The sequence below is a fragment of the Daphnia pulex genome, chromosome 5, assembly GCF_021134715.1.
Source record: "Daphnia pulex isolate KAP4 chromosome 5, ASM2113471v1".
Taxonomy (NCBI): Eukaryota; Metazoa; Arthropoda; class Branchiopoda; order Diplostraca; family Daphniidae; genus Daphnia; species Daphnia pulex.
In genome coordinates this window covers 1,527,446-1,550,657 of record NC_060021.1, presented here as the reverse complement: position 1 = coordinate 1,550,657, position 23,212 = coordinate 1,527,446, and the positions used below count along the sequence as shown (strand labels likewise).

The following is a 23,212-nucleotide window of genomic DNA, read 5'->3' as shown; positions in this document are numbered from 1 at the left end:
ACAGAACGTTGTTCTCTTTTCTCTTTAATAAGCGCTTTAACACAAAAATTCTTTCACACAATGGCACGCATGATCTGCTGTAGAGCTCTCACGAACCTTGATAACGAAACAATCTTATTTCCTGGCAGCCGCCAGATGCCAATGACCAGCAGGGACATATTTCAACGTTTGCAGCTAGCCCCTTTTCCAGCATTGCTTTATAACCTTCATCATCCGTAACATTCAAATGCGATCAAACAGGTTTTTCTCGCTTAATTATCGTCTATTTCTCAACCGAATTCCTTTTCCAAAATTCCTATCGACAAGTTTTTGAGTTTTTTTTTTTTTTCAAATTTCTTAGCGCTTCATCTTTGATTAAATCTCAATCACGAAATAATTTAAAAGGTCGAATTTAAAAAAAAAGAACGAAGTATTTTCGCGGGAACGGTTGTTACCTATATACACTTTTCTGTTTTGGGTGGTTTAATTCGAAATGACATAAGCAGTGAATGACTTATACCATTCTGATTTGTTCGATTATTCGGGTGGAGATCTCAACCGGGGCGTTGCTGTCGAAATCATTCAGACTATTATTGGACGTTACGTATCGATTTGCTCTTTTTTGGTGTTTATTTCGAACAAGAATAAAATGACTCACTTATTTTTGGGGAAATAAGACTTGAGCATTACATCTAGTTTATTCCCTAATGTCAATATTCCCTCAGGCTATCAGCCAGTAGCTATATACGGAAGGGCAAATCAAAAAGCGACGAACCTGAATCTCGTATATCTTGTTATACTCCACCAAACGTTACAAACGAAACGATTCTATTTAAATCTACACATATCCAGACGTGCTGTGAAAACAACAGGTCAGTTCCAGCTCTTGTCCGTTACTCTTTAACGGCCAACTTTGTTGCGCGTACTCGCTGCTTTTTTAATATTATATATCTATTTGAAACCAACGATTAATAGACTCTTGATCGACGAAGGCAGCTGCTGTAATATCGTGTATGTCTGGCCGGGAAAAAGTCTATAGTTTATTTCGTCTTTTCCACGTCGTCGTGTAGAAACTCGAAAGCCCAGGTGAATTGTCGAGAAAACACCACGGACGACTCGGAGAGATTTTATTGGCTATTATTCTTGTAGGGCTACTATTAGATACTTTCCTTGTGTGTGTGTGGCGGCCAAGAATAACGTCGTTTCTTTTCTTCCTGTTATTTGTCTCGTCCGGATTTACACGACCGACTTTTTTTCCCACTTTTCCTTCGGTTGATATTTAGCCAAAATCTAATTTCAAATTCAACTGTTTTTTTTCTGATTTTGCACCAGATTAATTTTTGTTGCAAATTAATTAAATTAAATTAATCTAGACGTGTTTCATTCCACGAAAAATCAATTTGGGAATTTCAATCTAATTTTTAAAATTTCTTAATTTAAAAAATTGTTGAAATTCCTCAAGAAATTGCCATCGATTTGCTGAATATTTGCGCGAGTTGTCAAACTAAATTAATAAGAGCTTATTTTATTGACTCACAGATGGCGCTGACGGAGTGAGTCGGCCAACCAACGTCCATTGGTCGTCCCCCCGAAAATCGTAATTTTTGTGTGTCTGTGTGTTGGTGGTGGTGTAGTGACAAACTCCCCCCCTACCGACGTCTGCCAGCAGCAGAAGGGCCCAACTTGACTTCTGGTTTTTAGAAAAGAAAAAAGAAAAAAAAAAGAAATAAAAATAATCTCCCGAGAGAGAGAGAGAGACAATTTCACGCCGGAACTTGTTCTCAGTTCGGTAGGAGGTGTGAAGTGATATGGCGGCTCACGGGACGAACGGACGGGCTCCCAAAAGACCCAGGACTGATCAGCAGCAGGATAATGCCCAGCGTGTAAGTTTGTGAGTGTGGTTGATTGCCTGCCTGCCCCCCTCCTTCTTCCTATAGACGACACAGACGAAAGTTTGGGGCTCGATAAGCTGCTGCTGCTGCTCTGCTGCTGCTGCTGCTGCCCACCACGAAAAAGTTTGAAATCGATCAGTTGTGACAAGTCGGCGAAACCTCGCATGACAGGCCGGGATTAGCACACGACTGACGTCCAACTAGCAGCTGTGCGGTCCATCCAGAAATGTTGCCCCATGTAACAATCCAGCTGCCCATTTCTGTCTCTCTCTTGTCTAATGTGTGCTGAGCTTTGACAAGGATTCAGCTCATGTGCTTATATTTCTAATTTTTGTTTCTGTTTCTTTTCTCTCTCTTGTTGAGCCACAGAACTGGTATGGTGGAGAGCGTGGAGGTGGCTGGGAGTTCAAGGAGGAGGACGGAGGATTCAAAAAGAAGTAAGAGCCAGTTGCTGTTTTCCATATCTGTCGTAATGTATAACTTTGAGCCACTCAGCTTGTCACCACAACCATCGACACAACCAGCACCATTACCACCACCACCGTCAGAAAGCATTTTTCCTCTCTCTGTATACATTGACACTTTCTTTTATTCGCAAAACATGGATCATTGCATTAACGGCCAGGAAGAATGAGCTTTGGCATTCTTGTGGGGGACACGCAGAAAACATTTGATTGTTTCGTCAGACATGTCACACTTGATTACGGTGTTGCAACTTGTTCTATACAATAGGGACTTTCCCGAGAACCACATCTTGCTGTTCACCATCGTGAACCCGGTCTACCCAATCACAGTGGTAAGTTGACCATCACATGTAACAAAACAAAAAACCCAAACAACAAACACAAATGTTAAAACGATAGCCAAAAAAGACTCCCCACCAACCAAACACTGTCCACTATATTCCATCTCTGCCAGAGAGAATCTAATTTCTTCAATCTAATTTAAAAATCATATACCTGTTGAGCAGAGAAATAAGTCATACTATATATATAACACGGGCCAGTGTGTTGACAGACATGAAACATGCCGACACAAATGTTATTCTTTTTTGACGAAACACGCCAATCTAAAAACAAAACTAGAAAGAAAAACCTTCGTCTACTGTCTTATATATTTTTTGTTTCCGTCTTGTCTTTCTCTTTCTCTACTAGGATGTGCTGCACACCATCACCCAGGCCTTTGGAGAAGTCCTACGCATCGTCATCTTCAAGAAACACGGCGTCCAAGCCATGGTCGAATATCCTTTTCAATCCGGAATTAATTTTTTTAGATTTTTTAATTTTTTTTAAGTTTGGAAAATGTCCTTAACTCGACTAATGAATTTGCACGTTTGCCAATGTGGATATGGCAAGGGCTGCCAAAGAAGGTCTAGATGGAGCTGACATTTATTCCGGCTGCTGCACCTTGAAAATCGAATACGCTAAGGTTAGAATTTCCACTTGCATTTTAAAATTTATTTTTTTTTTTTTTTTTGTTCTTCCTGCTAGATCCTGTGAAAGATATTCGCTTAGATATCAGGTCGTCACTCATCCACTGTCGACTATTTTTTTCCATCTTTGCTGGCCGGCAGCCAGCAAAGCATTATCGTCTCTACCTCTCCCCTCTCTCTGAAAAATTCTTTGGCGTTTATTTTTCCTTTTTTAAACTTTTCTTCTTATTATTTTCTACCCGGGCCACCTTATTGAAATGTTGACATTCTTCGTCTCTCTCTCTCTGTGCAATGGGTGTGGAGGGAGGATTGAGCGGGAGAGCATCACGAAAATGCTATGGAGACGGGCTATTTTTAGCTTATACCTGACCCCATTTACATCCGTCTCTGTCGTCTAAACTTCTTTCTTTTTTCTCTCCCCCTCACGTTATCTTGGTCGCTTCCGTCTCTCAGTCCCAGTTCACGAAACCTCCGCCGCACGTTTAGCGGATGGCGTGGATGTTTTTGAAAAAAAAAATTTAATTTTTGGAATTTTTAATATTTTTTGTTGTCTGTTTCATTAATTTTTTTCTATTTTTGGAAATTAGCCAACCAGGTTGAATGTCCACAAAAACGATTCAGAGACGTGGGATTACACGACACCTACACCGGGAGCAGGTATTTTTTTTTTTTTCAAAATGTCCGCCCACTAAAATGGTTGCCCAGTCATTTTGATTTATTTATTTATTTGGGTTTGGGTGGGAAGGTGCCACCCGATGATGATGTTTATTTATTTAGTAACGTTCTAATTACATTCGTGATGTTGCAGATTCACAAAGACAGAGGCCAGCACCGTTATTACCGGAACCTGCTGGCGGACCTCAGGGATTCCGTAAGAATGTTTTAAATCATTTAAATCCAAATAAATTCAGGGGCGTTTATTATTGATATTAATGTTAATAGGGGGATCACCCGAGTATGGACGGACGGCGGAACGACACGAGAACGGATTCGGTGTCCGGCAGGGGCGTGACGGCGCCACGCCGAGGTTCGACTACGAGGAAAGTGCCGGCGGGGCTGGCGGGCGGTTCGGTGGTGAGCCGTCACGGTCCATTGGAGGCGGCAGAGCTCCCGGCCAGAGGTTTGGCGGTCAACCCGGCGGTCCGCCCGTCCAGAGCCGGGGCTCGCGGGGTGTCGTGGACGCCACTGACGGCCCCCAAGAAGGCGCCGTCCTCATGGTCTACGGTCTCAACATGGAGAAGATGAACGCCGACCGGCTCTTTAATCTCCTCTGTCTCTACGGAAACGTCTTTAAAGTAAATTTTAAATTTAAATGGATTCTTTGTAAATATCAAATTTGATTCATTTTTGACCAAAATTTTGTAGATAAAATTTCTCAAAACCAAAGAAGGCTCGGCTATGGTTCAGATGGGCGATGCCCCTTCGGTCGACCGGGCCATTTTTTACCTCAACGGCCTGGATTTCTTCAACACGAAAATGAACGTCAAGTATGAAGTCATCCATTTATTTCTTTATTTAATCGATGACTTTGAGTTTATTTATTTATTTTTTGGGGGGTTTATTTGCAGTTATTCCAAACAGGCCTTTTTGGCGGACGTGTCGATGCCGTACGACCTGCCGGACGGGACGCCTTCCTTCAAGAGTTTCGTCAACAGCAAGAACAATCGCTTCCTCAACTCTGACATGGCCTCGAAAAATCGACTGCAGCCGCCTTGCAAAGTCCTCCACTTCTACAACACTCCGCCCGGCCTCACCGAGGAGGACCTGCGCAAAGTTTTCGAAGAGAACGGAACGGCTTTCCCCGCCGATATCCGGCTCCTGCAGAACAAGAGTACGATCATAAATTTATTCGTTGCTTGTTCGTTTTTATTAATTTTGTTTTTTAATTATTTTTTGACAGGTGAAAAAAGTTCGTCCGGCCATTTGGAGTTTAGCACGCTCCAGGAGGCCGTCGAAGCCCTCGTCATCTGCAACCACATTCCCCTTTCCGGCGCCAGTACGTAATTAATTTAAATTATATTCTTTTAATCTATTTTAATGAAATGGTTTGTTCGTTTTAGATGTCAAATGGCCCTATACGACTAAATTGTGTTTTTCGACCCCACGGCCTGGCCAAGCCGAGCAGACGCAGTGATGATGACCACACATGTACACACAAGTTTATCAAACCAAACCAGGAGCTTGACCAAAATGATTTTTCGTCAGATGATTCAGAAAACTTAACCAGAAAAAAAAAAGTTGAATTTTTTTTTTCCTTTTGTTCGAGAGATAAAAACAAATTTAGGAAGAATGTTGATAGGAGCCCACAGCTGAAGTTCATTTCAAGAGAGACGGAGAAGAAGACAACACAATTGACGAGGCATTTTGTTATAACATGTAAAACACATACACGAGTCGCGCAGAGAGAGAGTGAAGCACTACCTCCAAAAATTCAGAATGATTCAAGTCAAACACACAGATTTAATTTTTTTTTCTAATTTCTCCCCCATTTTTTCGTGTTCTTAATTTGTTTTTTTCTTTTGGGTTACATTTCCCCCTTTTTTTCGCATGCCATATCTCGGTGTAATATTTCTTTCATTTTTTTTTTCTGAAATTGTTGACAGACTTTGGGTAAAAACGTTGACTGTTGAAAAACGAGAAAATTAAGTACACGCGTGTTTTTTTTCGTGTTTTTCTTTCGAAAAAATATTTTTCGCAACTACGCCCATTTACTCAGCTGGCTAAAAAGGGGAGTATCAATATTGACTAAGACGGGCAATTTTTTTTTATTTATTTTTTTGAGACTTTGGTATCCCCTCCTGATTGTTTGTTGATGGCTGGAAAAAAAAGCCTCGAGTCTTAACTACTCGTTTTTGTGTGCCCACCTTTCACTTGGACATTTTTCAGAAGTTGTTACCGTGAATGATGGTCCGCTCTCTTTCCTGTTTGTTATGTATTTTAGCCGGCCACCCTCCCACAAGGAATGTCTTTTGACAGGGTCGTAAAACACACGCGGGGGGCATAGAATGAGAGACAAACGACAAAAGAAGAACCAACGCCCGTCTTAACTTTTTATTTATTCCCATTTTTTTCTTTATTTTATTTTTTTGGCCCGGCTTGGACAGAAATAGTTTTTTGCAGGTTGAAAAGGCCCGACGGATCCGGTGGCTGCACACCACCACCACCACTCATCATCCTGGTGACTCAGACGGACACCATCGGTTGCCAATTATCTCCGGCCCGGTCGGATCAAAAAGAATTTTCAACCCACAAATGGATGGCCGCAGTCCAGCTCTATCATTACGCCCCAGCCAGTTCGATAACAGTTGACCAGCAATTTCACAAGTTTTTGAGGCTTTTTGAAACTTTTGGGTGGCGTGTTCCAGCGGGTTTTTTTTTCTTTACAAACGGGCCAATGAGGCCGTCCAGCACATTGTGTGTAGAGACTTTTGGGAGAGACCTGCGTGACAATAACAAGGCAGACGGGCCAGCGCATCAACCCGACCTACTTTTGATTCGATTTTTCTTAGCTAGACCTGGGGACGGCCAAACTTTTCGGGTTGGGAAGGAAAAATTCAAGGCTGCCCGTCTTTTATTGGCGGAATTTAAATTTAAATTGACCGTGTCGAAACCGGACAGGAAAAAGAAGAGGTGATCCGTTGGCCATCGACAAGATATAGTACAGTTTGGCCGGCACGCAAGTTGTAGGTAATCGATGCTGGAAAAATCGATAGATGGCATTCGAAAATGCCGGGCCAAGTCGAGCAGACGACGGACTTATGGCGGTAAATTCAAATAACTAAAAATTCCGGTTCCAGATGGAAAACATTTTGGTTTATTTTTAGGAGAATAAATAACAATTTTTAAAAAATATTTTGCTGGGCCAAAAAATAAAAAATATTATTTTTATCAGTATCTCGGATCGGGGTTGTTGGTGACCAGCACGTGAGGCAGTCCGTCCTCGTTGGAACTGTCGAGATTGTTAATCTTCCACCTGTTGTAGTGACCTGCCCACCAATATGAGCACAACATCAATCGGCCGGCCCTCAGCCAAAAATATATTTATTTTAAAAAAAATATTTGATTTACCGGACGTTTTGACGAGGATGATGCCCCAGCCGAGTGCCCAGCACCAGCCGACTAAACAAAAGAGGACGGTGAAAGCTTGGAAGATGCCAATCGTCAAGTTGATGATGAAGGCCAGCAACCTGTGCTCGGTCGTCACCCGGGCCGAGAACCTCGGAGCCCCCAGACACAAGCCCAGCAACCCGCTGAGAATCGTTCCTTTTTCATTCAGCCGGCCAAAGATATTACCTTTCACGGAATTGATTTTCAAAAAATGTCATCATCATTTCACCTGTTCCAGGAAGAAGTCCGTTCAGTATTAAGCAAATCCACGCCAGACCTTGGGGAAGGACGGGCAGAGCTCCTCTGGCCAGCGAAGTCCTTTCCACCAGAGCAACTGGTATTCGCTCGAGTCTCTTAATTTTGAAAATTAAATATTTCAATCAGCCAAACGAAATAAAATAAAAAAAGAGAAAAGGTCCAGCCAATATGGTCGGGCAAACTTGATATATTTAATTAGCTGGAGGCGATGTATTGCTTAATCATCTGACGCTTGTATTTTATTTTATTTGGTTGTTTTTTCATCATCACGTCCCATTTGGGAAAGCCCAAAAGCTGCTGCTGTTCCAGCTCTTTTAATATAACCTTGAAGGGACTCTTACAAGATGTTGAGAGAGCCTTGGCCGGCCAGTCCATTCCCCCCACCCTCTTATGACTCTCTGTGCCCATTTTTAGAAAGTGCTGGTGGTGCCGGCCAGCTGATGTTGTGTACGGTTGCCCATTATCGATTTTTCTTTCTTTTTTTACCACCGCTGCAATGTAAATGTGTGACGTCAGCTGGCCAGCTCACAAAAATCCATCGCTGATGAAGTTGCTGTCCTAAATTTATTTTTTGCCCAGTCATTTTTTGGTATACCCAGGATTTCCGGCGGGTGAGTTGCTCACGTTGAGACAGGAGGAGCCGGGCGGATTTCTTCAAGACGGGCCGAGGTGAACGGACCTTGGCCGTCGGCGGTTGAATCAGCGAAATTTCGATGACGGGATCTTCCTCGTTGAATTCGTCCGTCTCTTCGCGTTCCGGCGAGCCCAGCATAATGACGTGATTGCCCGTCTCGTCTGAGATGGCCGGACCGGCACCACCGCCCGCCTCGCTGCTGTTATTGCCCGTCGGGACAAATAATTTATTCTTATTCACTTTCGATGATGACGTTGCTGTCGAACTGCTGGACGCGACCGTTGCGTCTGCCCGTCTGCCCGCCGGTTTTCGACCAGTTTGTGTTGTCCGGTAAAGACGATCGCCGCTCGTTAGCCGATCGAAAACGCTGGCACCGCCCGGCGGGGCCGTCTGTACCTGCTCGTTGTTGCTGCTGGCCGCCGATTTGCTCTGCTGGCCACCACTTTTAATCACCGGAATTTTGCCACTCGTTTTGCCCGTGACTGATTTGCCCGTTTTGCCCGTCTCCGGTTTATTAGTCACTTCATCTTTTTTGTTGGACTTTTTACTGTCGCCGTAGGCCAGCCGGTTGAAGACGCTGTTGGGTTTGGCCGTCTCTTTGGCGGACGTCGTCGACGACGTCGCATCATCGCCCGTCTCCAAGTCCGTCACTTTGAGCGGCTCGTCCTTGCGGACCATTTTTGGCTCGCCCGGCACTCACATCAGACACAAAAAACACTTTTGAAATGAAATCAGATGACTGGGCACACACACAACACAGACCAGCCGGACGTTCACCCTCTTGTGACGGGTGTAAACGCAATGCCGGACAGGTATATATCAAGTGTCAACCCCAGGGTTGGTGGCTGCTGGCCTTGGCGGCTGCGCAAAAGCCGCCAGCAGTCTGCCCGGCATCAAGACGGCCCTTATATCATTTGACAATCAAGAAAAAAAAGTATAATCCGACCACCTTGTCTAAATAAAGGGGCCGTTTTATATAATCTATTCCATATACGGGCACACAGCTGTATATACATTTATAATATATGCCGGCCCAACACCAAACTCAAATCGATAGTGATGCGTCTAACGAACCCCCCCAAAAATACAAATAAAATTTATAAAAAAAGTTATAGAATGATTTCCGGGCTCATATATAAAATGCAAGTTTCCGTCTCGTAGGGTCTCGCGTGTTGTGGCCCGTCTCCGAGACACGTATATGTATAACTTCTCTTGTTATACTTATATAGACCAGCAGGGGGGCTGGCCAGGAGAGTGATGACTGGATAGCGTGAAACGCAAACCCACGGCGTGGTGGTGGTGCTGGCCCTTATTTATTTTTTGGTTTCTTTTTTTAAAAAGCTGGACCAATCGATATATAGGACTTAAATATATGTGCGTGTCTTCCTTTTATTTTATTTCTTTATTTTCTTTCTTTAGACGGGCCGGGCCGTCCTTTATTTTATTTTTTTGTGGGGAAATGTGTCAAGAATATAATAGACGGTGGATTTCTCTCCGGATGCCTACAGGTATTACTACATCATACTGTTCGACGTAATCTGATGCATCCGGTATTGTGTACACATTTATTTATTTTATTTATAAATGGATATTCCCATTTTTCCCGTCGATTTATTTCTATTTTATAAATTGACATTTCGGATTCTCCTATTTTTTCATCCGGTCCGTCTGTTTTTTTGTTGATGAATGAGACGAGAAATTTCACTCTGGCCCGCAAGATTCCCATGGCCTGCCGCAACTGTCCAGCAGCAGCCAAGAAAAGAGAAAAAAGCCAATCCGGAATTGTTTACGACGTTTGGAAAAATAAAAATAAATAAAAAAGAGATTTTTCCAAGTTGTTTTCTTTCTGCTTTTCTTTTCCATTTCCATCACACATCTTCTTTCTCTCAATTGACAACAGCTGGGCCAAATATACTATACTATACACCACCCACTGATCCACACCCACCGGATCTCTATTTAGCCGCCCGTGCTGTGCTGTGCTGTTTCACTGGGATGATGAGGCAATCGAATGAAAACCAAAAAGGTAAAGCACAAAAAGAAAATGAAAATGTTATTCTAGCCGGATTAGAAAGCCCCCGCCCGTTTTATTTTCATTTCTTTGGTATTTTTGTGCTGGAAAAACCCCCCGTCGAAAAAGTCTTGAAATGAATTCCAGACGCGTAAATGGTTTTATCTATTGCTGGTGTGTGATGGCCGGCCCTGCCGGATGTAGTCGACACAGATGGCCGGACTTTCCATCAGAGGGCCAAGGTCGTTTCTTTGGAAATAGGCCGCCATATTGGGGGTATACATACGGATGCTAATTGATAACATCAGAAAAAAACATTGAAATGTAGCTTATCTTTAATTACATTAGACACGCCCTTGTTGAGTTTCGCGTACCCTGTGGGGGTTCAACAAACTGGAACGATTATTTCTCTCCGATTGAGCTGCTGGGCTGCTGTTTTCACTCTGAGAAAGAATCGTTCAGTCGTCATAACTTTCCCTTGCTGGACAATGCTGGGCAAAAGCCGGGCAAAAACCGGGCAAAAGCTGGGCAAGAAATAAATATCCAATGCTGTGGTCAGCCATCGATATATTTATTTGTTTCTAATTGAAATTGAAAGAAAGTTGAAATTGTTTCATTGATATACACTGGCGGCCGATTTGGACTTTCTCCGTCCGCTTTCGGCTCATCCGCCGCTGGCCCATCCCGACTGGGCCTTATTAACACGCAGGAATTCCGATCCTCTCCGCCGCGAGTGATGATGACGCAATTGAGGTTAGCACATAGCTTATAGGGGTGGTGGATGGAAAAGGGCCTACATTGAAGAAATGTAAGAAAAATAGAAATCCATTCGACACGCAGCACTAATACAGGTGTGTGTTATCAAGGAGAAAAAGGGGCGGAGTTTGAGGAAGACGGGCCAGCCCCCCACCTTTTGGGTCTGTCTGCTGGGGTATACACAGTGGTGGGTGAAAAGAATTTGACTTCAGTCCATCGAGAGCTGTCCAACCAGACGCTCCTATATCTTTTTCTCTGTGGTGTTTGAATTTTTTGGCTGGCCCGTTTTCTCTTTTTTTGGTTGCCCAGTTGTGTGTGTGGGTTTTCTTATATTTGTTGAGTTTTGACATCGCACCTTGCGCAAAAAAGACACTTTGGGTGTTCGCCCCCCTTCTCCCACCAGTGTTGAGTCATCCAGCGGATTTGCGTCCATTTCGTTCCAGGTAAAAATGAGAAAAACAAAAATGAAATTTTTATTTTTATTTTCTTGTGCTGGGTGAGTTTAATGGCCGACTAAGAGACTAAAACACTAACCTGTAATATATACGCAGCAGCAGCAACAGCACGTACTTATTACTTAGACTTGTGTAACGTGTGTTTCTTGTTCCGTCACGCCCGGCTCAACGGACAAAGAAAAGAAAAAAGAAAATGTAGGTTGAAGAAGACGGGCGTGGATCCAGCCACAGCGACGAGAAGAACCAAGTTCTTTCACAAGAGTTTTGGGTGTCGGTGTAAACGGATATCCTGGTCACGTCATTTTCTCGACATTTTCTCTTCTGTTGTTTTTTTTTCAGCCGCTTTTGCCCGTTTTTTTTTTTAAACGGACAAGAAATTTTATTTATTTGTCAATTTTTGTTTTGAAAATCATTCAGGTCGGACGAATCGCATTTGTATTGAAGAGAAAAGAGAGGATGCAGCAATCGATCGTTTTGCTGCTACTCGTCCTGGCCGGCTTGGCTTCGGCCAGCCTCAATTCCACATTCACAGGTGAATATATTCTTATTGTATTATTCAGATATACCTGCAATCGACCTCGTTTATTATCAACACACGACGGAAAAAACTAAACCCCACCACCCCCAAAAAGTGAATCAAATTCCTATTCGTTCAATCGCGACAAGTTGTTTTTTTTTTTTTTTTTTTTTTTTATCTTTGGCCCGTCTCAATTTCTCTGTGCTGGAAATAAAAATAAAAATAAGAAAAAAAGGTTCAGTGCGCTGAATCCGGGTCAAGACGAGGGAGGCGGACGAGAAGAAGAGAAAAAAGGAAAAGAAGAAGAAGAAGAGGGGCCGGCATGACCTACTTGCATCAAAATCCCCCACCACCAACACAACAAAATAAAAATCTTCCTGGGCAAAATCTTACTCCCCCCTTCTTCCTCTTGTCCAGCGGGGGCTCCACGGAATTTTTTCATTGCGCCCGGCTCCGCCCCGTTGACATGAATACCACAAAAAAATATATTAGAAGCTGAACTGCTGATGGCCAGCCAAACATCTTTTCACTTTTGTCTTTGTTTCCTATCTCTTTTTTTGTGAGCTGCTGGGCCACTGGTTGGGCACATGTGTGCACATGTCTTCCGGTTCACTCTTTCTACCATTTAAAGAAGAATAAGGTCATGACGTACTTACCTACGTGTAGATATACCGTAAAGAGTTCAAAGAGCGTGCCCGTCTTTCCAATTTCCAAGGGCCGTTTCGTACCCCGTTAACAACCGCAAGACACCGTTGGCATTTGATTTTATTTCAATCTAATCACGTGATTTTTATTTCATTTCATTTTTTTTTGCTTGTCGTATAACAGCCGGGCTGAAAGGGACGGGCAGATGTCCGAGTAAAATCCGAGACCCTGACCGATGCCCGCCTGACACGTCCGTCGAAGGTAAACGGACGGACGAGTGTTCCAGCGACGACGACTGCCACGGCCAATCGAAATGCTGCACCGACGGATGCCGACGCCTTTGCGTCATGCCGCTACTCACCTGTGAGTTTGAATTTAATTTAATTTCAAATTTTCAACCTGAATTTATTTCATTTCCGTCTTGATTTGTTATTTTAAATAACTGGAACGAACTCGGTGTGATGTGGGAGAGTTCACGCGAGTGGCGGTTAAATCTTTGAAAATAAAAAAAAGGGCCAGCAGGAGCCGGGCCAGCACAGCTCGGCAACTTTCTCTCATGAATTTTTGTATTACAAGAAAATATTTTTATTTTCTCTCTCTGCCATCAATTTTTGTGGGTTGAACATTTTCACCACCGCTGGGCAACACGACGGCCATCACCACTCCCCTCTCTTTTTTAAAACTGCCCGCCAGCGTCTATACGCAGAGCCAGAAAGAAAAAAAACAGTTTTAGTTTTTATTTTTTTCCAGCTGGAGGAGAAGATGTGGGCCAGCCAAAAAATCGAGAAAGAAAGAAAAGGCATCGCCCTACTTTCTCCTGTTTAAAAGCGGCACACGTGCGGGTTGGCACAGCGCAGCTCCTGGGCTGCTGCTGGGCTGCTGGCCATCATCATTATTACAACTTTCACGTTTTTGATTTTTTTGCCACCATTTAACCGGGCGAGAGAAAGAAAAGAAAAGATTCATTTCACCTGATGAGTTTGTACATAGAAAAATATGTCCTACCGTTATTAAGGCCGTCCCTTTTTCTCCCGTTAGACGGCCCGGGCCGAATGGGAATAAAAACAAGAAAAAGGTTAGACGCCATTGCGTGATGCGGAAGTCACATTGCGTCAGAATAAGAAGACGTCATCCGGCCGGCCCTTTATAAGTCGATCCCGTTCCGTGGGAAAAAAATAAAAATTCGTCCGTTTCATTCATTGATTCCAGCAGCACATGTCAATGTATAGTTATGGGAAATTTAATTTTTGATTTATTCGCCCAGCTTGCGAGAGGCAGCGAGTGGAGACGGTGAAACGGGCCAGAGCCCTGCAGATGACGGACAACGACATCAGTTTGCCCAGCTGCGACCCCATCGGCGACTACGAGCCGGTCCAGTGCGACCCGCTGACGGGCAACTGCTTCTGCGTCGACGAGTCCGGCTTCGAGCTGGCCGGCACCCGCGCCCGCTCACTCCAACTCGTCAACTGTACCAGTAAGTTTTATTGCTGGACATTCAAAATTCCCGCCCGTCTATAATGTCAAATTCAAATAATTTGCCTGTTAGATCCTAAACCTTGTGCTGGACTTTTATGCCGGATGCTGTGCCCGTACGAGTTCGAGCTGGACGTCGAGGGCTGCCCGTTGTGCCAGTGCCGCGACCCGTGCCGAGGCATCAAGTGTCCAGGCTCTCAGACGTGCCAACTAGAGGAAATGCCGTGCGCCAAGGAGCCGTGCCCGCCCGTGCCCACCTGTAAGTCACCACCCGCCCGTCTCCGCCATCTTGTCTCTTCTGTCCGCTCCATGGCCCAGCAGCGACGGTTCCCATTCTTATTCACGGCCCAATAATTCCCAGGCTAATGGGCAGCACCTTGCCCGTCTCTTATCTTATTGACGCAATATTTACCGTAATCGATTAGCCATTCAACTTTAATTTAACCCAATACACAATGACGTCATTTTGCCCAGTCATACCGTAAATGGGGGGAAATTCGTCCAGCAAACAAAATAATTGGCCCAGTTTTATTTTAAAATGTAAATGAATAGACAAAATTGTGATATAATTTATTTATGCTGGACAAATCAACAGGTAAGCAAGCGAGAAGTGCCGAGGATTTGTGCCCGGCCGGTGTGCCACTGACGATGCCCAGCGGCGATCGACCCTTCCTCTGCGGCTTGCAAGTCGGTCAGCCGCAGTGCCCGCAGCTCTTCGATTGTATCGTCCAGCCAGGTATGTCCTGTCCACTTTGTAAAAAAATTCCCATTTTTGGCCGGGCAGAAACAGAAAAAAAATAAAAAGAAGAGGAAAGCCACAACCGGGCCAGCCCAGCACAGCAAGAAAGAGAAAACTGGGTCATGACCTCATAAAATTAAAATAAAAATTTCCTGCCCGTCTCATCAGGTGCCGATTACGGAGTTTGCTGTATGGCCGCCGATCGAATCACCAAGCCGGGCAGCTGCCCAGCTTTGGACGGACAAGCCAACTCGACCGATTGCGGAGTGCCTTGCTCCAACGACATGGAATGCCAAGGGGCGGACAAGTGTTGTCCCAGTCTCGGTGGCTGCCCGGCTGGTACTGGCCAGCACTGCGTCCCGCCCTTCAACTTCTCCCTGTGCCTCCAGCAGCAGCAGATTGCCCAGCTGCTCAGTTTGACGGAGAGAGAAGGCAAAGGCTACGTGCCCCAGTGCGATGAAGACGGCCAGAAATTCGCCGCCCGTCAGTGCAGCCGCAACGGACTCGTCTGCTGGTGCGTCGATCCCGAGCTGGGCACCAAAGTCAAAGGATCAATGGGATCAGCCCAGGACGTCGTCTGCGACGGAGTCTGTAAGTTATTGCCCGGCAATATATTTCCCGCCGGAAATTTCAAATTTTTAATTTTATTGTTCCAGCCAATGCCATGGCCCGGTCGTCCAGGTGCAGTTCGCCCGTCTGCGGCTCGACTTGCGACTACGGATTCAAGTCAGACGGCCAAGGATGCGCCACCTGTGAATGTGACAACCCCTGCGAGCAGCTGGCCTGCCCGGCAGGTGAGCAATGCCTCATGAAACGCGATCCGTCCTGCCCGGCTAGCGCTAAAAGGTGCCCGATGAGCCCGCAGTGCCGGCCCACTTTCGTCCCACCCTGCGCCTTTGGCCGGCACCTGAGCAACGAGGCGACCGACGAGGCCGTCAGCTGTACCGTCGGCTCCAAATTCACCTGCCCGTCCGGCTTCCACTGCACCTACAGCCTGCCCAACAACGCCTCATTCTGCTGCCCGACAGCTCCGGCCGCTCCGCCCGGCTCTATTAAACAAATTCCGGCGGAAGAGGACGGCCGTCTCCCGTCCATCTGCGAAATGATGAAGGAAATTGCCGACGGGCGCAAACCGGCCGAGCCCGGCTACAATTTGATTTTGAAAAACCCGCGCTGCACCCCGCAGGTAAATTAATTAAAATTTAACCCTTTTTCGGCCGTAGGAACTTCCGTGGCGAGATCCTCTGGATCTCCCTATTGCCTGTCGGGACAAAGTCCTATAGGGAATCCCCTTTTAACCCTTGTTTACGTGGCGTCTAGAAGTTAGAAACTTTTATTGGCTCACGTCGATAAAGGGTTAATTGAATTAAATGGAAATTGCATTCAATTAAATGTAAATTTTAATTTTTAATTTTAATTTGCCCAGGGCGAATTTGAGGAGGAGCAATGCGACAAGGACGGCCAGTGCTGGTGCGTGGACGAGTTTGGCGTCGAGTTGCCCGGCACTCGGGGTGTGGCCTCGGTCCAGCAGCGGTCGGCCTCGACCTGTTTGAAATTGCGTCACGACACGGAGAGCGAATGCCCGGGGCTGCTGTGCCGGCTGGGCTGCGACTACGGGTTCGCGACGGACAACGCCACCAACTGCCCGTTGTGCGAGTGCCGCAACCCCTGCGACGTCACCAACTGCCCGGACGGCCAGCAATGCCAGCTGGTCGTTTCCCCTTGCCCAGAGACCCCCTTCTGCCCGGCTCTACCATTCTGCACGGCCGTCCAGCAGCTCAACCGAGAAGACACCAACGTCCAGGAAGAAGAAATCGAAGAATGGACGGCCAGCTGCCCGGCTGGCGAGCCGTTCCTCAACCCTGTCGACAATCTGCCCATCCAGTGCAATCCGCGCAGCCGGGCGCTGAGCTGCCCGGCAGGATTTTCCTGCTACAGCGAAAACAACGGGCCGGACGGGAACTGCTGCCCGATCCAGCACGTCATCAAGGCCGGCCAGTGCCCTTATCTGGTGCCCATCTCGGTGGACAGCTGCGACAGCGAGTGCTCGGCCGACGAGGACTGCGACGGCCAGCTCAAGTGCTGCTCCAACGGTTGCGGAACCCAATGCGTCGAGCCGCTCATCAAGACGGCCTGCCAGCACATGCAGATGATCATGAAGTACAAGGCCAGGGAGAACGGACTGCCGGCCAATCGGCTGTTCATCCCACGTTGCCGGCCAGAGGACGGAGCCTTCGAGGCCGTCCAGTGCGATCCAGTCACCCGGGCCTGTTGTTGCGTTTCTGCCGACGGGCGGGAACTGGCCGGCACCCGGGTTCCACCCGGACTCCAACCTCAATGTCACACCCCGAGAAGCTGCCCGGCTCTGAGCGAATGTCCTGAATTGGATTGCTCGGCTCATGGCTATCAGCTGGACACGTCCGGCTGCCCAGTCTGCGCTTGCCGGGACCCTTGTGATGGTGTAGAATGCCGATCGCCTGCCGAAGAGTGTCGAGTGGTCCAGGTCAACTGCATCCGGGCCCCTTGCCCACCTCTGCCCGTCTGCCTGCCCAGGCTGGACAATCCCTGCACTCACGGCCAGCCACTGAGAGACGGCCAGTCCGGCAGCAACACGACCGTCAACTGCGGCCCCATGGGCTCCAGCTGCCCGTCGACCCACAAGTGTCACCTGTCGCCGCTGGGCGAATTTTCCGTCTGCTGCCCCAAGCCCAGGGACGTTTGTTTCCAGGAGAAGTTGCTGGGCTCGTGCAAGGCGTCCGTCCTGCGCTACAGTTTCAACGAGAAGCGCAACCGCTGCGAGGCCTTCCGCTACACGGGCTGTTCCGGCAACATGAACAACTTTGATTCCGAACGGGAGTGCAAGGCCGTCTGCCCGTCCCTGTCCACCTGCGAGGAGCTGAGGGAGAAGAATCTCAAAATGGCCGAGAAGTTCAAGAAAGTCGTTTTCACGCCCAAATGCAACAAGGCCAATGGCGACTGGGAGCCCGTCCAGTGCCTGGAAGAGGTGGGCATCTGCTGGTGTGTCGACAAGGACGGCGAACACATCAAAGGTCCGTCCAGTTGAAAAATATTTTTTATCATTTTTCTGTCCGTCCAATCAATTTTCTGCCCAGTCAAATTTTCTGCCCAGTCAATTTTCTGCCCAGTCAAATTTTCTGCCCAGTCAAATTTTCTGCCCAGTCAATTTTCCGTCCAGTCAAGAGAAAAATGTGAAATTTTAATTTTAAATTTTTGTTGTCCAGGATCTCTGACACGAGGATCGCCCACTTGTGGTGTCCGGCAGGCCCGTCAGCGCTCGATCGACCCACCCATCTGCGACGACCCCAAGGCCGTGGTCCACGTCTGCAACAAGTCGATTTGCGAGAGTAAAATCTGCCTGGCCAACCCCAAGGCCGTCTGCCGGGTCGATCCTTGCGGCGGATGCCGTCACTCCTTTTACGATCAGGCTTCCGGCCGGAAGATGGACTGTGAAGCCGGACTCAGCAAGTGCCAGAGAGAAGTGCAAGTCGTTTTGAATTCCGACACCTGGGCCAGACAGGGCGGGCCGTGGAACGCCCAGCCGCTGGTGGTTTCCACTTCGTCCAGCCCGTCCTACCACTACGACATGAACGGATATTCCGCACCGGAAGAGGACGCCGAAGTCCTGCCGGACGCTCTGCTCTCATCCGTCACCGTCTACAGCAGTCGCCTCAGGCGTCAGCTGGAAGAGAAGGAACAATCGACCGAGACGGCCTTGCTGGACACGATGATGAAGGAAGCTGGACCGTCGGAATTGATTGCGGAAATGCTCAAGGAAGTTAAACTGGAAGAGTTGGACCTGGAAATGGCCACCGAAACTTCCGATGTGGAGGATACGACTCCGCTGGATTCCAGAACCGGAAAGCTGCTGGCCCGGCGTCCGGTGGACGAAGGTTTGCTGGACGAAGTTAAGAACGGATTCCAGAGCCTGGACGACGATCAGACTGTCCAGCAACGACCTGTGCCCGCTCTGCGCGACGCCATCAAACCCGGTTTCTGCCCGCCCGTCCGCTCCCGCACTTTTCTGCGGGTGCTGGCCCAGTTCGCCGGAGGGGCGGCCTGCGCCGACCAGTGCGTCTCTGACGCCGATTGCGCCGGACCGACCCGTTGCTGCCCGGGCGAGTGCGGCTCCACCTGCACCCACCCGGTCCTCCTGCCGACGCCACTCCTGCCCAAACCGGGCGCCTGCCCAGCAGCGGCTCATCCGTTCGGCTGCCCGGAAGACACCAAGGCCGTCATTGAATGCTCTTCCGACTCAGATTGCTCCGGCCGGGCCAAGTGCTGCTCCAACGGATGCAGTTCCACCTGCACCTCCCCCGAAGGTCCGTTTAATTGGAAATTATTTAAAGTTAATCGAATTAAATTTAATCCTATTAAATGGAATTTTTTTTAAATTAACAAAACAGAAAACAGTTCCGGCCCGTTGATGATGTCCATCTCTCCGCCCGTCTGCACCCTGAAAGGTGACTATGCTCGGGAGCAGAGCCAGGGCGAGTTCAGTTGGTGCGTGGACACGACCGGGCAGCCCATCGACGACTCTTTCACCCGCGGATCGGTCCGCTGTTCGCCCAACGGGACCGTCCTGGAGCAACGGGCCCTGGGTCCCATCTGTCCCGACCCGAGCGTCCAGCCAACCGTCTGCCGGGACGAGTGCCTCCACGCCCGATGCCCGTTCCACCCGGACGCCATCTGCGTGGCCGATCCTTGCGACGACTGCAAGGTGGCCTTCATCGACGGCCAGGGCCAGCGGCTCGAGTGCACCGATCGCTGCAGCCAGCCGGCCGAGACGGGCCACTGCCGGGCACTTTTTCCCCGCTACTTTTACAACATTTCGTCCCGATCCTGCGAGGAATTCATTTACGGCGGATGCGAAGGCAACGAAAATAATTTCGAGTCCGTCCAGGAGTGCAGCCAACACTGCGAGAAACCAGGTAGAAAATTCATTTAACTTTAATTCAATTAACTTTAATTCATTTAACTTTAATTCAATTAACTTTAGTTCATTTAACTTTAATTCACAAGTTTTTTTATTTCATAAAAATTTTTGTTTTATTTTTATAGTGAACGTGTGTGAATTGCCCAAGGAGCCGGGCATGTGCCGGGCGAATTTCCCTCGCTGGGCTTACAATCCGGAGACTCAGCTGTGCGAGAAATTCTCGTTCGGCGGATGCGGAGGCAACGCCAACAACTTTCACAGTTACCAGCAGTGCGCCAGCCGCTGCCCGGACTTGGTCCTCTGCCCGCAGCAGTCGCCGATGCTGGGCGAGATCAAGTCGTGCAGCCGTAACGAGGCCTGCGCCGGACAGACGTGCGCCAACCACCCGGAAGCTGCTTGCTCCGTCGATCCCTGCACCTGTCAGGCCGTCTTTGTCGACGCAGACGGACAGGCCGTCAAGTGCCTGGCTCAAGTCGAGCCGGCCGTCCTCCAAGCCGAGCCCCGCCACGCCTTCCACGACGTCCAGCCGGAAGTCAAAGAGTCGACAACAACAACAACAACCACGACAACAACTACTACCACCAGCCCAACAACCACCACAACAACAACGACGGAAGCCCCAACAACAACGACGACAACAACCACAACGACAGTGGGTCCATCTCCTGCCCAGCAGCGCGGTAAATCGCTGGCCCATCCGCACTACACCCGGTGCCAGAAGATGCGGCAGGCGCAACTGAAGAAAGGCGGTGGCGGCCAGAGCGGCGAATTGATTCCGGAATGCGACCACCTGGGCCGGTTCCAGCCTATCCAGTGCCTGCCGGCCAAGTCCAACAACGGCCAAGTCAGCTGCTGGTGCGTCGATGAAGCCGGAAATCAGGTGGCCAACACCACCCAGTTTCTCCGCGGAGAGCAGACCTGCCGTAAGTGTCCAGCAACAACAACCAAATTATGACGAAATTTTTAAAAAAATTTTGTCCGTCCGATCAGGTCTGGTGCCAGTCATGGCCGTGGCGATGACCCTGGGATTCCCGGCCATGGACCACGCCCAGGAGCAAATGGAGAAGGAAGTGCGTCAGCAGGTGGGCGAGATCCTCAACGGCCTGTCGGCCCGCACCATGGAGTCGACCCTCCAGGTCAAATCCCGGCAGGACGGAACGGTCCTGACCTTTACGCTGGTCGGCGACAACAAGATCGACGTCGCCTCCCACCTCGAGGATATGGTACCAACTTTTCTAATTCATTTCAAAATGATTTGATTAATATGATTGGCAATAATCATTTGGGTGACAGGTGAAATCGGGCCACTTGGCGCTGGAAATGGACGGGCACACGATGCCGGCCGACAGCACGTCGTCGAAATTCTACCACAAACTCGACTCGACTCATCTCAGAGTGGCCGCCACTAAAGAGGAGAGCAGCGACCTGCAGGACCGCAGCATGGAAACGCGGGAAATTCTGGCCCAGGCCCTGGACATCGAGGCCCCTTACCTGGCCATTATTGTCGTTTTGTCGGTGCTCGCCAGTATCTTGGTCTGCGGGCTCATCATCGGACTGGTCCTCCATCGCCGCCGCACCACTGGCACCTACCCGAAAGATTCCGGCTCGACGCTGGCCTCGCCACCCAAGCCCAGCAAAGGCGGCTCCGACAAGTCGGACGTCGTGCCCAGGGGTTTCCCGCGCGTCGGAATCAATCCGTCCGACGTCGTCCAAACGCCCCAGCTCTCACCCACCGTGCCCAGGAGCAAACGACAGACCCGCAACGCTGAGGCTTGGTGAAACAATTGAATTTAATAAACCCCCGCGAAATTCAAAAAATTGAATTTAAAATTTTTTTCAAAAAATGACTCGGAAGAAAGTCGAGCTGTGCTCGAGAGTGAAAAAAACACCACCAGATATAAATTTTTGTGTACTAATCTTTGAATAAAAAACAAAACAATGTAAATAACTTTGATATCCCAATGATATAAAATACGAAACAAAACAAAAAAAGAAAATGAAAATTCTAACAAGCGCAAACGATTGGAGACTTCTTATTTTTGATACTTTTTATTTCTGATTTATGTTTCTTCTTTAAAAAATGATTTTGTCTTTTTATTCCCGGAGCGAATTCCGTTTTCCCCCCTTGGTGTATGGGTGTGATTGTATAGGGCATTATACCTATTGATGACCTATATAACAATTTTAGGCTGGCCTCTATTTATATATATACAATGGATTGAATATCTGAATTTCCTCCGGCTGCTGTTCATCTCTTTTTTTGTTTGTTTTTATTTTGTAACGAAAGAGAGAGACGTCTTATACAACTACATGCGGTGATGCATTCAAAAATTCAGCATGAAACAATACATGTGAAATAGATAATAACCTAAGAATGAATTGGCACCTCGACCGATGGGCGCACTATTTTTCATAAGATACATGCAGACACGTTTTCTTGATCGAATATTCAAACTCAGAATAGAGAATTAGCTTGTGACAAGAAGGTGAGACAAATATATTGAACCGAAATACAAATTCAAAGAATATTGTCTTGCATCAAAAAGCATAAAAATCCACTTGGTTTCTTTGGAGAAAAGAAGAAAGAGTTTAGATGCGCATTGGTTCTTAGATGTTTAGTCTTATTACAGGAGCAGTTGTATGGTATGCACAAGGTCAGTCTTATTAACGTCAAAACAGCATTTTTTTCAGAAAATTGATATGTAGGCTACAATGTTCAGGAGAAAAGTTCTGAACGCCAAAACATCTGATGTCTCATGGGCTGATGTGTGGACAACTGGCGATCACTCTTTTAAATTATTTCTTCTAATTTCTGTAGCAATATTCAAAAGAATGACAAGATAGCAGTCGCACACATGGAACGATTTAACAAGCGATCCGCCACTCAAAGAGGCCGTTTGGGGGTTTTTTGATTTAGCGGAAATCGTCGCTGGGGGTTCTAAAAATAAACGAATAGATGGGTTTTGTGCAAAATTTTTCGCTTAGTCGATTGCTGAAAACCGCAATCGCCTAGCTTTTGTAGTTTGGGAGATATTTAAAAAAAAAACCGAGAGGGGTAGCCGAAATTTTTTTGTGCAGCAGTTTCTCGTCAACTGCTGCACCTAGAAATATTCTAATTGTTTCAAAATGATGGGATAGCCCACCTCTTCAAACCATTTTCATGTTTTCGATGATCGGCTCAGAAGCCGAGATATTAACGATTGAAATTTTGGAAAAAATTCCTAAAAATTTCTTCGTTTTTCGGCCATGCCGGGCTTCATCCTATAAGCCACTTAGCACTCGCGAAAGCAAAATTTCCCCCTCTTTGCCTTTAGGGTCTGTTGGGGTGACCACCCCCTCTCGATAGGTGTAGGCCGACGT

At 47.5% G+C, this 23,212-nt stretch overlaps 3 protein-coding genes across 10 annotated transcripts; 2 read left to right on the top strand and 1 right to left on the bottom strand.

Moving 5' to 3' along the window:
• Positions 1-824: 824 nt before the first annotated feature.
• LOC124193396 (heterogeneous nuclear ribonucleoprotein L-like) lies at positions 825-5,974 on the top strand. Of its 7 annotated transcripts, none has more exons than XM_046587173.1 (14): positions 827-1,065; positions 1,129-1,250; positions 1,519-1,862; positions 2,241-2,308; positions 2,604-2,667; positions 3,026-3,111; positions 3,203-3,299; positions 3,891-3,960; positions 4,112-4,174; positions 4,246-4,598; positions 4,669-4,790; positions 4,872-5,134; positions 5,204-5,299; positions 5,364-5,974. In XM_046587173.1, exons 3-14 carry the CDS (start codon positions 1,788-1,790, stop codon positions 5,435-5,437), a joined length of 1,431 nt encoding a protein of 476 aa, XP_046443129.1. In that variant the 5' UTR covers positions 827-1,065; positions 1,129-1,250; positions 1,519-1,787; the 3' UTR covers positions 5,438-5,974. The 7 variants fall into 7 exon arrangements, with proteins under 7 accessions (XP_046443130.1, XP_046443129.1, XP_046443133.1 ...); XM_046587177.1 differs by having other exon boundaries at positions 1,519-2,109; XM_046587174.1 differs by lacking the exon at positions 1,129-1,250 and having other exon boundaries at positions 825-851.
• Positions 5,975-7,079: 1,105 nt separating this feature from the next.
• Positions 7,080-9,077, bottom strand: LOC124193397. The gene is made up of 4 exons (XM_046587180.1): positions 8,264-9,077; positions 7,640-7,763; positions 7,372-7,566; positions 7,080-7,289 (listed from the first exon to the last, which is right to left on the bottom strand). The coding sequence occupies exons 1-4, from the start codon at positions 8,978-8,980 to the stop codon at positions 7,192-7,194; spliced, it is 1,134 nt and encodes a 377-aa protein (XP_046443136.1). The 5' UTR covers positions 8,981-9,077; the 3' UTR covers positions 7,080-7,191.
• Positions 9,078-11,263: 2,186 nt separating this feature from the next.
• On the top strand, positions 11,264-22,219 carry LOC124194125. Of its 2 annotated transcripts, none has more exons than XM_046588181.1 (14): positions 11,264-11,512; positions 11,942-12,056; positions 12,870-13,049; positions 13,951-14,160; positions 14,233-14,418; positions 14,755-14,895; positions 15,067-15,489; positions 15,555-16,084; positions 16,325-17,948; positions 18,141-19,238; positions 19,323-19,847; positions 19,978-20,775; positions 20,843-21,075; positions 21,146-22,219. In XM_046588181.1, the coding sequence occupies exons 2-14, from the start codon at positions 11,981-11,983 to the stop codon at positions 21,629-21,631; spliced, it is 6,510 nt and encodes a 2,169-aa protein (XP_046444137.1). In that variant the 5' UTR covers positions 11,264-11,512; positions 11,942-11,980; the 3' UTR covers positions 21,632-22,219. The 2 variants fall into 2 exon arrangements, with proteins under 2 accessions (XP_046444137.1, XP_046444139.1); XM_046588183.1 differs by having other exon boundaries at positions 11,265-11,511; positions 11,945-12,056.
• The last annotated feature ends 993 nt before the right edge of the window (positions 22,220-23,212 follow it).

Bases quoted from the DNA above. Each gene is read 5' to 3' on its own strand.
- LOC124193396 (XM_046587174.1), top strand. From the start codon at position 1,788: ATGGCGGCTCACGGGACGAACGGACGGGCTCCCAAAAGACCCAGGACT. The intron at 4,175-4,245 runs GTAAGAATGTTT...TAATGTTAATAG, and splicing joins TGGCGGACCTCAGGGATTCC to GGGGATCACCCGAGTATGGA. The intron at 5,300-5,363 runs GTACGTAATTAA...TGTTCGTTTTAG, and splicing joins CATTCCCCTTTCCGGCGCCA to ATGTCAAATGGCCCTATACG.
- LOC124193397 (XM_046587180.1), bottom strand. From the start codon at position 8,980: ATGGTCCGCAAGGACGAGCCGCTCAAAGTGACGGACTTGGAGACGGGC. The intron at 7,764-8,263 runs GTATACCAAAAA...TTCAAAATTAAG, and splicing joins TCACCCGCCGGAAATCCTGG to AGACTCGAGCGAATACCAGT. The intron at 7,290-7,371 runs GTAAATCAAATA...ATTGGTGGGCAG, and splicing joins CATCCTCGTCAAAACGTCCG to GTCACTACAACAGGTGGAAG.
- LOC124194125 (XM_046588181.1), top strand. From the start codon at position 11,981: ATGCAGCAATCGATCGTTTTGCTGCTACTCGTCCTGGCCGGCTTGGCT. The intron at 19,848-19,977 runs GTAGAAAATTCA...TTATTTTTATAG, and splicing joins CCAACACTGCGAGAAACCAG to TGAACGTGTGTGAATTGCCC. The intron at 20,776-20,842 runs GTAAGTGTCCAG...CCGTCCGATCAG, and splicing joins CCGCGGAGAGCAGACCTGCC to GTCTGGTGCCAGTCATGGCC.